Source organism: Mirounga leonina, unplaced genomic scaffold, assembly GCF_011800145.1.
Source record: "Mirounga leonina isolate KUSES-001 unplaced genomic scaffold, KU_Mleo_1.0 Mir_173, whole genome shotgun sequence".
NCBI lineage: Eukaryota > Metazoa > Chordata > Mammalia > Carnivora > Phocidae > Mirounga > Mirounga leonina.
Window position 1 is genome coordinate 4,767,396 of NW_023270447.1, and position 15,342 is coordinate 4,782,737.

The window sequence follows — 15,342 nt, forward strand, 5'->3', positions numbered from 1 at the left end:
TTACAGAAATAGATTTCCTGTTTTCATAATTGCATAGACCATCTGACATGTATAACACTGAAGTTAAAAACCAAGGTTCTAATAGCAGCAGAAATAATGCATCTATCCAGACAGTTCATTAATACTTGAAAATATCTGTTAGAAAAACAGTATTAAGTGTTACAGGCTGCTAATTGGCATATTAGATTTCTTTCATAACATTGTATTTTGGTGATTTGATGTGTTTATGTTTCTCATTAATTCTAAAAATATATATTACTAGATTTCGTTTGATTTGATTTTGTTTTTCTATATTCTCAAACTGAACTTACTCAATAAATTGGGCATAGTGATTGGTCAAATCTAACCTCCCCTTCTCACTTCAAATATTGGTTGTATCTTCAACCAATCTAGTAAATATATTTTGTTAATTAGCTGTCACCAGTGTATTGGCATAGGTATATATTTTGTCTTCAGAATTAATTCCTATAATTGTATTGGGGCATGCCCACTGGTAATTATTGATTTCTACTGGTTAAAAACACATTTATATTCATACGTCATTCATTGCCCACAGGTACAATAATGAAGCAAAGCACATCAAGATTTTAACAAGAGATGGCTTTTTTCACATTGCAGAAAATAGAAAATTTAAAAGTTTAATGGTAAGCATTGATTAGTTCTTTTCAATCTGTGGTCCTTATTTTGCTCTTATTTCAAAGGTCAGTTTAATTCGATCGTTTCTTAGAAATTTTGTGCACTGAAAAGTTGTTTATAAGAGACCCCTATAATTTTGCAGCAGAATCCTGATAATTCTAAGAATTCCAATTAAGTGTTATATTGCCCTACTCATATTTTTCACTGTAAATTCAGTTTGCAAGTTTTAGATAACATTTCAGAGTCCACATTATTTATGATTCTTAGAACAATAGACAAATTCGGTCAACTTTCAGTGATTTGTGTTTTGCCTTGTGTTTGAGTCACAGGGCAGATCTTTCACATCCATCTTTCTCCTCTTCCTTCCTCTGCCTCTAACTGCTCATGCAGACAGAGGAAGGTATTTTTAATAACAACAAAAAAATTGTAGCTGGTAAAATACCTCTCACTAGGTTCATTTCATGCAAAGTACAATATAATGTCAAGTGGAAAAGCTTTTTGTATTTTCTGCTATTTTAAATCATCTGTTATGGTTCTGCTTCATTACTTTGGACAGTTAAGTATTAACGGTAACATTTTTACCAAACATTTGGTATTTCATAGGAATTTTATATTTAAATTGAAATAGTACATTGTTACCAAGTTGCTTCAAATGAACCAAGATTACTTTATTCTTATAGTTTAAAAAATTACCACTTAATAATTTTATTAGTGCATCATATTATGGATGTCATAAAAACAGTGTCTATATGGCATTATATATGCATTGCTGACAGTAAAGAAAAAGTTTGTATTTCTTTAAAAATGGTCTCAAGTCTGTTTTTCACGTTTGAGAGTTTCTTGAGATAATGAAGAATTTGGACACAAGATACAAGATGCATTTGTAAGTGCACTTCTAAGTACTTTGAGTAACATTGGGAAGGACCACTCATTGATTGAGCCATCAGTCAAATGATACATATTGCATCCTCCAGAAGACATCTCAAAGCACTTTGCAGATGTTAAACATTAAAGTTAAAATGGAACGGAAGAGAGCCTTACAAAATAGGGCAGCTTGAAAGTCTTACCTAAAAATCTAGAACAGCTGCAAGACAGGGATTAGTATTTTAAAGAAATGGAAGCATCTTGAGTTGGAAAAAAAAAAAAAAAGGCAGAAAACCTCTCTGGACATAAATATCACATTCCCAATTCAGCAGTTACGGATGGGCAGCAAGATCATGTCCTGGAAAATGTGAGCCCTGCCAAATTAGTAACCAGGATCCAGGCATCCTCCCTGCTGGAAGTGACTTACGTTCTGTTGGAACAAGCAGGCTGTGCACAGAGAGAACTGGACCTGAGGAGGTTTTTCCTAAAATGAAAATCTAGGGGGGAGGTGGCAAGCGGATGCACAAATAATGAATGGCTCCAGCTGAGACATGATAAAAGCAGGCACAGGGGTTCTCTACCTCACTGGAAGACATATTGGCTGGAGCTTTCACCTGCAGAACTTCCGTGGATGATAATGAGGCTACTCCACGGTATTAGAGTTAATGTGAGTCTTAAAAAAAAAAAAATGCTGTAGGGCCAAAGATGACTGCCAGTTTTGCCGACTTTGAAAGTAACAAAAGGAACTCCCATCCGAGGAGACAGGCAAATAGGATGAAAGGAATAGTCACTGGAAAGGGCCAATCAATTCAGCTTTGTGTCCCTTGGTTCAGCTCCAGAAAGTTCATCAGCAGCTGAGGGTTAAGAAGTGAAAAAGCCAGTAAATACTTCATGACCTGGATTAGTGGACATAGGTCCTCGCCTTCCTATCTCCATACAAAGCTGTGATTATAGTATAAGCAACAGACCCCCCAGCATTCTTAACTAATGTGTACCAGAGAGCAGTGCAAGGTTCTGCAAAGATGTTCTGGAAATTGAATTAAGAGTACCGTCACAGAGCTAAAACAGGCTGCCCCCTTATATGGTATGTGTAGAATATCCTAAATGCCACTGCTAGAGACACAGGCAAGTTGTTCTTCTGTATCTGGAGGGGAAGCACATAGCACAGTGGGCTAAAGGGAGGGGATTCAGAATTAATAGCGTAACTACAGTGAAACTAAAAAAATATTAACGAAAGGATATAATTGTAAAAAGAAAGCTAGGCAGCTGAAAAACTGTGTCTTGGATAAATACTTTAATCAGGTTTAGCAAATAACTGTAAAAGCTGCGGAAGAGACCGAGGAACTGTAGTTTGGAGCTGTCCCTCCTCTTTGTTTCTGTTTGTTTGTTGAACCAATTTATATTGCATCCTTACCTTATGAAATCAGTATGTTTTTACAAAACTCAACATGACTCCACTATTCTAAAGCTTTCAAATTCGTAAATCCATCCATAGCAAGAATCTCACAGTAGTGCTGTCCTTTACATCTAAACTCAAAAATGCCACATGGATACTTGATCAGAACGAATGGCTCCTATTTTAGTAAGCAGGCCCTTTGGAAGGGGAGAGAGAATTAATAGGCACCTTTGCCTTCACTCTGGTAATGTGTAGGGGCTTCTCTAAATCAGGATCATACAACTTCAAGGAGTTAGTTACCTTTTATCACATTGGTGTCAAATAACACAGTTTCTGTTATATGTACATAATGGTCTGTGCATTGGAGTTATTGCTTAAGAATAGTTCCGTGTCCTCACATTATGGGTGGTAAAGTTATATGCTTCTACCTATGAAACTTATTAGGGCCTGGAATTAAATTTTAATTTGGCAAGGATGTGAAATGGAAGCAAACTCCAGAACTTGTTTTAAATTAGCCAGTTTCTCAAAGAGAAGATTGACCTTAGGTGGTTATGACCTAAGCTTTTCCCCCTTGGGTTTCAATAGCTTGGCTAATCAAAATCTTTGTTTTTCTTAGTCATTACATTCAAATTCTAAATGAATTTCTCTATCCAGATTACAAGGCATTAATTTTGTTCTAATTTTCATGTATGCCAGACAACCCATGTCCAAATGCTGTTTATGAATCATCTCCATTGCCTGTTTCCTTGGTAATTGGAATGACTGACTCTCACTCATTATTTTTCAGACTTGATTTGTTGACACTGCTTTGTCAGTGTGAGATAAGGAAAGCTTAGCGATTTCTTTTGTTTAGAGTCTTCTTATTTACTTGTAGTACCTGAAGGTCAATGACTGCTAAAGCAGGGGTGGATTAGACTAAAATACAGAAAGCATAAAGGCATAAATTGGAAAAGACCCATGGTGGCACAATTTAATTCTACCCAGTCAGAAACATGTAGGAAGATTTACCCTCATGAGACTGTAAAAATGGAACTTAAACTATCTTCGATGCTTAGTGAAGTGATAAAAGAGTATTTGCAGCTTACCAAGCTCCATGACCCAAGGCCTTGGAAAAGTCATTTTTTTCTTCCATAAAATTTGGAGATGGGTAGGTAGGAAATGATCACCAAGTCCTTTTCAGTATGATAAGTCTGTGGTTTCTTGCCAACTTCACATAAACTTTAATTCATACTAATCCATAATATTATAATGCATAAAATTCATACTATTTATAACAAAATTACATTGAAGCTCAAAGTTATTGGCTTATAGTTACTTTCAGGTTTATTTTCATATTTTTGCTAAAGAACACGTTTTATTTAATTTAAATAATAAGACAAAAGAACAACACTTTGATATCATTTGCATCGGCAACACAATATATATGAATGTACAATTCTTGCAGAGACCTTACAACATTTTGCCTTTTATTTTTTAAAAGCAATAAATAATATTTTTGTTGGTCAGATTCCAAATTCCTTTGCTTCATCAAAGACCACCATAATCTGGGCTCAAAAAAGAAAGAAGAAACATAGATGATGATGATAATAGATATAGATAGATAGTTATAGATGTAAAGTATGTAAAACCTTAGCATCTTAGATCTAAGAAAACAAAGTTCTTGGTATAACATGGACACTTAGAAAATGCTCCTTCCCTTTTGCCTCCATTTTTTTGTATTTACATTTGCTAAGCATTACTTGCTAATAGTACGATGTAGTTATGAGCACAGACTTTGGAGACAGACATCAACTGTTCAACCTTGCACAAGTCGATTAACTTCTCTGAGACTTGACTATCAATGGGGACTAAGCCTGTCTCTTGTTTATCGTGTGGAGATGGAGCAAAGCCCTGTAAAGGTCCTGGCGTATGGGATTGTGGTGGTAGTTAGGATTATTCACACATACCAGGCACTCTATACATTCTTACTATAATCTGTGAACCGGTGCATTCTCCCCGTTTTACAGATGTGGGATTTGAAGAATTTCCATTTGCTTTACCCAATGCTTCAGTCAAACCATGCTGCTTTTTGTTTATGAATGTAGCCTTCAATCAATCACTTTTATGTCTGTTCCTAGCCCGGCTGCTCTACTTAAAACAATCCTTTCCGTCTTCCTGGCTTCTGCAATTTTGCCTGTTCTTCAATTTAAGCCAAGCTACCTCCATCATGAACCGTTCCCTCGTCCTCTCCATGGGGCTCACAAAAGGAAGTACTCTTTCTCACCTTTGAGTGCCCATAACCTTAACTTTTCCTTCAAGAGTGAGCAGTCCTAGAGGGCAGTAGCTTTACCTTCATAATCTTTGTGACCTCTGGAACTCCCCACACAATGCATTCTACAACTCATCTGAGTTTAGCCATAAATAATGTAAATCATAGGGGCGCCTGGGTGGCTCAGTCGTTAAGCGTCTACCTTCGGCTCAGGTCATGATCCCAGGGTCCTGGGATAGAGCCCCACGTTGGGCTCCCTGCTCCGCGGGAAGCCTGCTTCTCCCTCTCCCACTCCCCCTGCTTGTGTTCCTGCTCTCACTACCTCTCTCTGTCAAATAAATAAATAAAATCTTTATAAAAAAATGTAAATCATAAATAATAGAAATCATTGATTCTTTTTTGCTTCTTTTGGGTGATTTTTGGCTCAGTTGATTTGTTTTGAGGAACTTGGAACATAACCACTGAGTGGAGGTACTGAGTTGATGACAGTTTGGTTTTTAGAAGAAATGAGTTACTTTTACCCTATTGGCTAATAGAAGCACCAAATAATTAGGTTAAAAGTGATATTGCTTTTTATTTCAGGTATTTCTAAGAAACATTATAGTACTCATCTAATAATAATATGCATTTTTTTTCCATTATGAATTATTATTTTCTACTTAAAATAGAAGGATTCATATTTGTGCAGAATCCATGAAACCAACATCTTAAGAGAAATTTCCTGAAATTTTAGTATGGAAGAGGGTGGATGGTATTCTATTAGGCTTGGATATATTTAAGGCAAATTAGATATAAGGGAAAATGGAAAGTACTACATTATTGACCTCTATAAGTAGCAGATGCTATGCAGAACTTTGAAGGGCACTAACACTTCACTGTAAGCCAGAAATAATATCAGGTAGCATTTGTGGTTTATCAACTTTGGTTTACCGTGGAAAAGAACGTTTAGAATCAAGTTTGTTTTTCTGCTATGTTGAAAGAAAATGCGGGAAACGAGAAATTGCTATATATTCAGCAAACAGCTGTTCCCTTTATTTTTGTTTAGAAAAGCAAGTATTTCATAAATAACAATAATTACTGTTCTGCAATTAAAGTTTAGTATGGTTTCTTTTCATTGACCACATCTGACTGAAGACTAACAGGATGCTCTCTATCCATGAATAACAATAGGAGGTAACTCACATTATCAGTCAGTGGCCAGCCTGAGTAACACGGACGATTATTAGTTAGGTGCCATGTACATCCAGAAAGCAGGGAGAGATGATCATTTACCTACCCTTCCATATACTTATGGAAAATTTGGCATTAAATCAGTCATCTTCCTCTTGTATATAGTTATGTGTTCAAGAGTTCATGTGTTTGAGAATAAAAGTACCCTTATCAAAAATAATCTTTAATTCTTTTATCCTAAAGGAACTTGTGGAGTACTACAAGCATCATTCTCTTAAAGAAGGTTTCAGAACCTTGGATACGACCCTACAGTTTCCATACAAGGAGCCTGAACATTCAGCTGGACAGAGGGGTAATAGAGCAGGCAACAGCTGTGAGTACTGCAATTCAGAATACAATTTGCTGTCACTTAAGGATTGGAGGCACAAGAACATTAAACATCTTCATTCCAGATTTTGAAATATAACCAGTTAATATGCTGATCTGTTTAGCCAGGACTTTTTTGTGGAGCTAAGCAAAATCAGATGGACCAACAAATTTACGAACGTGTCTAGACATAGTTCTCTGTGCCACATCAAGGGTCATGTTTGTGTTTAGAAATCCATCAGAAGTGCAAAGGGTATGTTAATATGTAAGTTTCAAACTTTTCAGTGAATTGTATATTCGCTCAACTCTTTTTAACTCATATGTGTTTTTGGTCATAATGCTGTGTGAGTTAATGGTACCTAAGTAAGGCTGGTGTGCAGCTAGCCCATCTCACCTGGTATCCCAGATCTGCTTATGATCCTATTTTAATGATTAGTTGCAGGATTTTGAAATGGCTAAAGCATGCTTCCTCTGATGCCAGTATTTACAAGTATACCTCAGTCACTTTCTTGCAGAATGAGAGCTGTGCCACAGCGAATCACAAAAGATTAGCATACCATCCAGAAGCATGTGATAGTCTGAAAAAGTCAGAACTTTTTTCTCATCACTATTTAACGTCACATAATCTTCCTGGAGGTAGATATAGCATGTAAAGAGAACATTGTGTTGAAAAACGCTATGAATAAAGTGTGATTTCCTTCCCTTATGTTAAAATACCATTTTTTTTTTTAAGTAAAATTCTTTTGGAGGAGAAATGAATACAATTTTATTACTCTTAGAATCTTTAGCCTGAGCAAAACAGGAATATCTAGGGGTATTTGAAAAAAGAATTTGCATCGTGTAATATAACCTTAACTTTTTTTTTTTTTTTTTCCCCTGAAAGCAAAAACTGAAAGGGAAACAGGTAACACTCAGGGCTCTAACAACATCAGTAAAATTTCATACACTTGTATATAAGTAAATATACAAGTAATATGTCACATCAACTGACAGATTTTTTTCTATTTGAATAACTTAATAGCTTTTCTCTTCACAAGGATCGGTAATAAGTGACCAAGCTTGTGTAATGAAAGTAGTCAGAGCACACTTTATTTTGAAACTTTAAACACCTATTAAAAGTTACCTTCCTGGGGGTGCCTGGGTGGCTCAGTCAGTTAAGTATCCGATTCTTGATCTAAGTTCATGTCTTAATCTGAGTGTTGTGAGTTCAAGCCCCAACATTGCGCTCCATGCTGGGCATGGAGCCTACTTAAAAAAAAAAAAAAGTTATCTTTCTGTTTTTTAGCCTAGTGTTACCCAATTATCTTAGATTCTCAATAGGCCATAATTTTCACTCATTTAAAAACAGAAGTTTTCCTTGAAAAACAATTTTCCTACAAATACCTTTTTCTTTCCTACGAATTTCTTAAGATTCTACCGAAGTTATGACCTTTTTCCCCAAATGAAAAGTATAAATTTCTACTGTCCTTTACTTTGCCTTCCTAGCAGCAGGAGATGATAAAAGTTGCCAAGGAGGTCAGTTATACTAAAAATCCTGTTTGTTTGAGTTCACTTAGTTCTAGAAAGCCAAGATGGAAGATTGGTTGGCAATCAGGGAGAGCAGATGTCCCATATTAGTGGAAGGTCATTAGCCCTCATATTGCACTGCGTGGTTACTCCCAGCACTTTCTCTGTGCTTGGCACGTGTAGATGTTCAGAGGATATTGTCCAATGATGAGCGGAGTTGCCTAATCTAAAATTTGTCTCTAATGTTCAACAAAGTATTTAATGTTCAAACTTTTTTAGCACTAGGAATGGAGTTTCAGGCCTTTTGCCTTTTTTTTTTTTTTTAAGATTTTATTTATTTATTTGAGAGAAAGAGAGACAGAGAAACAGCATGAGAGGGGAGAGGGTCAGAGGGAGAAGCAGGGTCCCCACTGAGCTGGGAGCCTGATGCGGGACTCGATCCCAGGACCCTGGGATCATGACCTGAGCCGAAGGCAGTTGCTTAACCAACTGAGCCACCCAGGCGCCTGCCTTTTCTTTTTTTTTTTTTTAAGCAAAAATTGCATAGCCAACAGAATGATTTTGAACATTAATGTGAGCTACAGGGAATTTTTCAATAAACAGTCAAATATTCCCCGCCCAGATTTTTTAAGAGACTCTGATGAGCATGCCACAGAACCCTTTTGCAATCAAGAAGTAAAAGCAGATCATTCATTTAAAATTAATCTTTGTCAGAGTTTGGTTTTATTTATGAATTATTTATTCATTCCTTCAGCAGATACACATTAAATACCTAACACAGGGCACTGTTCTAGGTACTGGGATATAGCAGTTGAGAAGACAAGTTCCTGCCCTTACGGAGCTTATATTTTAATGGGGATGCTCCGGCAAGTGTGGGATGGGAATTTGCTATTTTTATATAGGGTGATCGTGGAAGACCTCCCTTATAAAGTGACCAGAAAGAAAGGAGGGAATGAGTTAGTCTGTCAGTCAGCAATAACTGCACGGTGGTCTGGACTCCAAGATTATTCAGACATTACCATGCAGCACGATTATAATCTTAGATCAAATTTATAAAACTATCCCAGTGTTTATACTGACTTTTGTGTAAAATAAGAACACTAAGATGGTTCTCAGGGTTAAATGAGGAGTTTTAAGCATTTGGCACAGTGCTGGTACATGGTAAACAGTCAATAAATATCAGCTACACCTGATTCTACCACCACCACCACTAGTAACTCCTAACACAGCCAACATTTTCCTGCATGTCTGAGTTGAATTACTAATTTTAACTCCTAGAAATTCGCATCTCTGCTTTTATGATTTTTTAAATATACTTTATTTTATACCAAATCCTGATTGAGAGTTAATCCTTAATTAAAACACTGCTTCTATTTTTCTGCACATTGTGCTTCTCAGAAGCAGTAAGGAGGAATGCTGCATAAGGATTGCGTGGGATGGTTTTATAGTCCTTACCTCTCTTCATAGCTTGGGTATGCTGCTAAATATTACCTAAAAATAATTTTTATCAAGAAATATTACCTTGGGATACTGGATTGGCTAGGGCACTGACATCTCCCATTACTTCTAAAAGGTTTTGGAGGAAGCAGAGCAGGCAAGCTAATGCCTAGGTCCACCTGTTTTCTAGGCAGAGGATGAGATTGGAGTTCCAACTCCTCAAACCTGCTAGTTTTTTTTTTTTTTTTTTTTCTTAAATAGTATAGTCTCCTTGGGAAAGAAAGTCCCAGGGCATTGTAGAAGGGTCTGCTTGCTTCTGTATTAGTCCAGGTTAGAATATTCTTGGGTAAATTACCAACTATTTTTCAAATTTGTAAAACATGATAAGATGATGGCAGAACCACCCCATGCAAATGCAGAATAACATACAAAAAGGTATTGGTTAGAATTAAACAGGAGTCCAGAGTATTGGGCAAGGAGCATATGACAGTTCTAGGTTAGGATCCCATTGTAGGCAATGCTCTTTTCCAGAGCTAGGAGACTTGACTTTTGCCTTTGGAATGACATGGGTGTTGCCAAGGGAGAAGAACAAGACAGAAAGGAAGAAGACACAGAGAGCTCAGGCAGAGCAGTGGGTTGTTGTACTTCCCTAGAAACCACAGTGACTCCATGGAAGATGTTCTGCCCTGTCTGTGGATCTGTATAAAAATCCCACTGCTTTCTAAAAACTGTCACAGCAAATCTGCTTTAGACAGCGTCAGGTGTATCTGTAGGGCTTATGTATTTGAAGGGCACTGAACTGACTTTTGCCTTTCTTACTCTACAGTGAGCACTTAATTATTTTCAGGTCTGCTACTGAGTAGCTGTCTGACCTTAGGCAAGTCACTTAGCCTGTCTGGGATTCAGCTTTCTCATCTGATGAATGATGAACGAGATTAGATATTTTATTATGTTCTTAAAAAAAATAGCATCCTAGGTTTCTTTCTTTGTGTGCATGAGGGGAGGAGGTTAAGGTAGAATGTTAATAGACCATTACACTAGGGAAAGTTGCATGACTAGCTATTTCATGACCCATAAGCAGACTTTAAACATTTTTTCAAGTTCTTATTTATGGAGATTTAGTTGGACCATAGACTAGAGTTGGCTAATTAGAAAAAAAAACATTGGTTATTAGTATATTCACATAATCTCAAAGTATCTTCTCACAAGAATTTACTAATAACAAAAGGAAAAACAGAAACCTTAATCGGGTTATTAAAGTTAACATCACTAATAAAAGAACAAGTAGATCACATGTACCTCATAATGTGATGCTCTAAGAAGGCCACAGCATCACTTTGGTGGGATTCCTGCCCCCATGAGGCATAATTTGAACCTAATCATGAGGAAACATCGGACAAACCCAATTTGAATTATTCTACAGAATAATTGGCCTATGTACTTCAAAAATGTCACTGTCATGAAAGACAATTGTATCAATTGTACAACAGAGACTGAAGAGACATGATAAGTACATGCAACATGTCCTAGATGGAATCCTGGGCCTGAAAAATTTTATGTATGTATGTATGTTAAAGGACATACATGAGACAGTGAACAAATTTTGAAGTTTTTAGATTAATAGTATTAATTTTTTGCTGATAATTGTACTGTGATTATGAGAAGAAACTATCTTGAGTTTTAGAAAATACACACTGAAGTATTTAGAGGTAAAAGGCATTATGTCTGCAGTGTCTTCTAAAATGGTTCAGGAAAAATACAGAGATGGATAAAGCAAACATGGTAAAATGTTAGCATTTGAGGAGGTTGAGGTGAAAAGTATACGGGAATTCTTTGTATTCTTGCTACTCTAAGAATGAATCATTTTAGAAGTAAAATGGTGACATTTGAAGATAATCCCATTAGCTGTATAAGTCTAACAGGATTGAAAGAAAATGGCAGCATCCCGTTTCCTCCCCCAGCTACCGGTGTAGGGGGAGCTCGGTGCACTGATTTAGGGGTATATAGAGAACTGAGTAGGTCCTGTTTGAAACCATCTGTTCCTTACCTATGACCTCACTGTATTTGCTTATTCATTTATTCATTCCTTTATTCAACAAATATTTACACAACGTTTCCCATGTGCCAGGCCCTATGCCAAATGCTAGAGTTAAAACAGTAAATAGCATGGACAGTTTGGTGGACAGGGACAAATATAAAACAACTTCACAAATAATCACCAGTTTTGACAAGCCTTGTGAAGCAGAAGCACAGCTGAAAGGGTATGACAAGAGGGCCTACTTTACCTGCAGTGTCAGGGAAGGACAGAAGAAGTGACATCTAGGTGAAACGTAGAGGATATGTGTGGATTGGCAGGGTGTGAAGTGGTGGAGAGTAGCGAAACTCCACGGTGGAGACATAGCTTGTGTGAAGGCCCTTAATCAGGAAGTAACTTTGTATGTTGAAGGACTTGGAAAGTCAACATGTTTGGAGCATAGTGAGCGCATTCTAATATATTTATATATACAGTGGAAATGTATTAAGCTTTGTAAGCAGAAAATGATATGAACTGGTTTACACTGTTTTAAAAGATCACTGTCTACTCCATGATAGTGGCTTGGAGGGAGGCATGGACAGAACAGAGATGAGTTAGGAAGTCATTGCAGATGTCCAAGGGAGGAATGATGCTGGTTTAAACAAGAGTGCAAAGTGGAGCAGGACTATGGCAGATTTGGATATCTTCTGGAAGTCTGATTGCGTAAGGGAATTGAGGTAGCAGTAGTACAAGGAAGATATACAAGTACTTGCCTTGGATGACTGGCAAATGGTGAAGCCATTGACCAGGAAACAGAAGAGATATTAACAGGTATAGAGGAAAAGGTAATTCATTCAGTTTTGCACAAAGTTTTAGTACCTGTGCATCCTCAATATTTCAGTAGGTGGTTGGCACCAAAAAGAGTGGTCCGGGATGAAGATGAATCATTAACACCTTCATTTCATAGTTGACATAGAACATATAATATTATTTTTATATAGGTTAAGTGATTTCTTCTGGCGTACTGTTCCCTCAAGCCTTGGGAACCCGACTCCTTTGCTCCTCATTCTCATATCGATCGCACTTTGCACAGTGCCTTTGATGAAACATGCGTTCAGAAAAGGCTAAATAAATGAAGTCAGAAAATAAGGCCCATGGGAGACCTAGCAGGTATTAAAGTGCCATGTGTAGTTGATATTTGAAAAAGCAGGGGAAAATGGGACAGTTTGAAAATAAAATATAGATCAGTATGCTCCTTTTGGTACGGTGACAAATACTATAGCAATTCTTAAAAAATCAACAAAGGTTTCATTTGGTCTCTGGGACCATACAAATGACCTTGCAGGACAAAGAGCCAGATCCTAGGCGGCTTCACTCCAATGCTGTCTCTTTCCTTGCACACATGCATCCCCATTACTCTACTAACCATTTGACAAGGTGCATGAACTTCATTTTAGCCAGGGTGTTAGAAACTTGGAGAATTTGTATCATTCGTGTTTATTTAACTCAATATAGCATAATAGAGCTTTCATGTTTCTGATAATTCCTGAAACAGCCTGACAATGCCTTAACCACTATTTATTAGTTTAATCACAGTATAATAGTGGATAATATTTATTATCTCAAACATCCACTTCATTTAGTTTTTACCTTCTTGCCCTTGTAATTCAACAAACCCATTCTCACCTACCCTTATTTTCCGATCCCCTATCTTATGCTCAATCTTTTGTCATTTTTTTCTTTGATGACTTGGCATTTCGGTTTCACTCCATTTTATTCTGATAACGTGTTTGTTTTAAATCCCATTGTAATAGTTTCCTTGGGCTGCCATAAAAATGACCACAAACTGGGTGGCTTAGAACAACAGAAATTTACTCTCTCACAATTCTGGAAGCCAGAAGTTGTAAATCAAAGTGTTGGCAGGATCGGTGTCTACTAGAGACTCTGAGGGAGAATCTATTCCGTGCCTTTTTTATGGTTTCTGGGTGGCCGTTGGCAGTCTCTGGCATCCCAAGGCTTATAGAGACATGATTCCAATCTCTGCCTTGTCTTCACATTACCTTCTCTTCTGTGTGTCAGATCCCTTTCTTTTATCTTATAAAGACACTTGTCATTGCATTCAGAGCCCACCTTAGTGCAGTTAGAACACCCCCCCCCCCAAATATGGGATGACCTCATCTCTCATCTTGAGATCCTTAACCTACATCTGCAAAGACCTATTTCCCAAATAAGATCATATACACAGGTTCTTGGTGGACATATCTTTTGGAACAGGGTAGGGGGTTTACCATTCAACCCATTACAAGCTCATAGTATCAATTTAAAGTTTTTCTCTAAATTTTTCCATCCTTATTTTGTTTGTTTATAACTGATTGTTTATAAGTTAGAGTGGTAAGAGGACTTGCATTATTAGGGTAGACAGGTAGTCAATGGATGGGAGTTAGAAGGCAACCATTACCTTAGTACAATGAAGTGTTTTAAATGGATTGTAGCTTTCCTGCAGTAAGATGCACTATCTCCCTAAGAGAAAGCACTTCTAAGCCAATGAGAGTTTCCAAGATGTATGTCTGAAACTTCATATAAAATATTTGATCCGTAAGAACCCAGTAATCCTGCCTGATATTTAATAATTTGATGATTAATGAAACACTGTGTTTTTCAGACCCTTTTTATGTACGTTAAATTCATGTCTCTGGCAGTTCTGTGAACCAATAACTCCATGAGAAGTGCCACAAAAGGTTTCTTTTGTCACACGGATGCACCACAGTGCTGCTTATATGACATAGCAAAGTGACAGTTTCCCTCGGGTTCCCCTCGTTTACTTCATCGTGCAGTGCTGGCTCATGAGGTTTAATGCTCACTTGATGAGGCTTAAAAGAGTTGGAGTTTGTGAAGTACTTAGAACAAGGTCTGGCACGTGGGCAGTGTACGTGTCTTTGCTCTTACTGTTACTGCTGCAACGGCCACCACTTCCAGTACTGTTACCTGGCGTGAAATGTTACATCAGCCTCATCTGCACATCTTAATGTATTCGTAAAGCCCTTCTCCTTGCGACTTTGGTTTCCCACTTCCATTTCCTGGGCTTCAGCTATATTCTCCCAGTACACACACTCTTCCATGGGCTAAGATAGTTGTAACAAATTGCTGACATTTTTATATTCTTTTTCCTCAGCATGTCTGTGAGGTCCACAGAATTTACTGTTCTTGGGCAACTGATCAACTACAGTTGCGCATCTTCATTATCAGGTCATGCTGGGCTCCCCATTTTTATTTACTTACTTCAAGAGCTTTACTAGCTACTAAAAGGCATTTTTATCCTGAACCTGATAGCTTTAAAAATTAGTAGCCAGTGCTCAGGGTCCTTTCAGAAATAGAGCTTACAGACAGAAATTCTACAGATACAGATTACCTCATTCAAAGCCATCTTTTTTTTTTAATGTTTAAAAGCTCAAAAAGCAACCTTATGTTTTAATATTTTTCATCTTTTATACTGTCTTTCCCATAGACCTTATGTTCTAAATTAAAAACTAGTCTCAATCAATGTGTATACTGTTCCCTGACTATAGTACCCTCACATGGCAGCCCCGATCCAAGGCTTTAGTTTTTCTAGTCTCTCTTTCCTATGGAACACACAGTTTATCTAAATTGAGAAGAATTCCTTTTTTCCTTCCTAAAATTTGGATGAGGCTCCTGGCTTTGAGGAAC

At 37.3% G+C, this 15,342-nt stretch overlaps 1 protein-coding gene across 1 annotated transcript in view; it reads left to right on the forward strand.

Annotated features, from left to right (window-relative positions):
- The window catches only part of VAV3 (vav guanine nucleotide exchange factor 3), a 357,055-nt gene that overhangs the window by 329,131 nt on the left and 12,582 nt on the right, over positions 1-15,342 (forward strand). The window contains exons 24-25 of the mRNA XM_035017895.1: positions 557-644; positions 6,558-6,687. Coding sequence (XP_034873786.1) covers positions 557-644; positions 6,558-6,687 — 218 coding nt within the window. The remainder of the gene's footprint in view (positions 1-556; positions 645-6,557; positions 6,688-15,342) is intronic.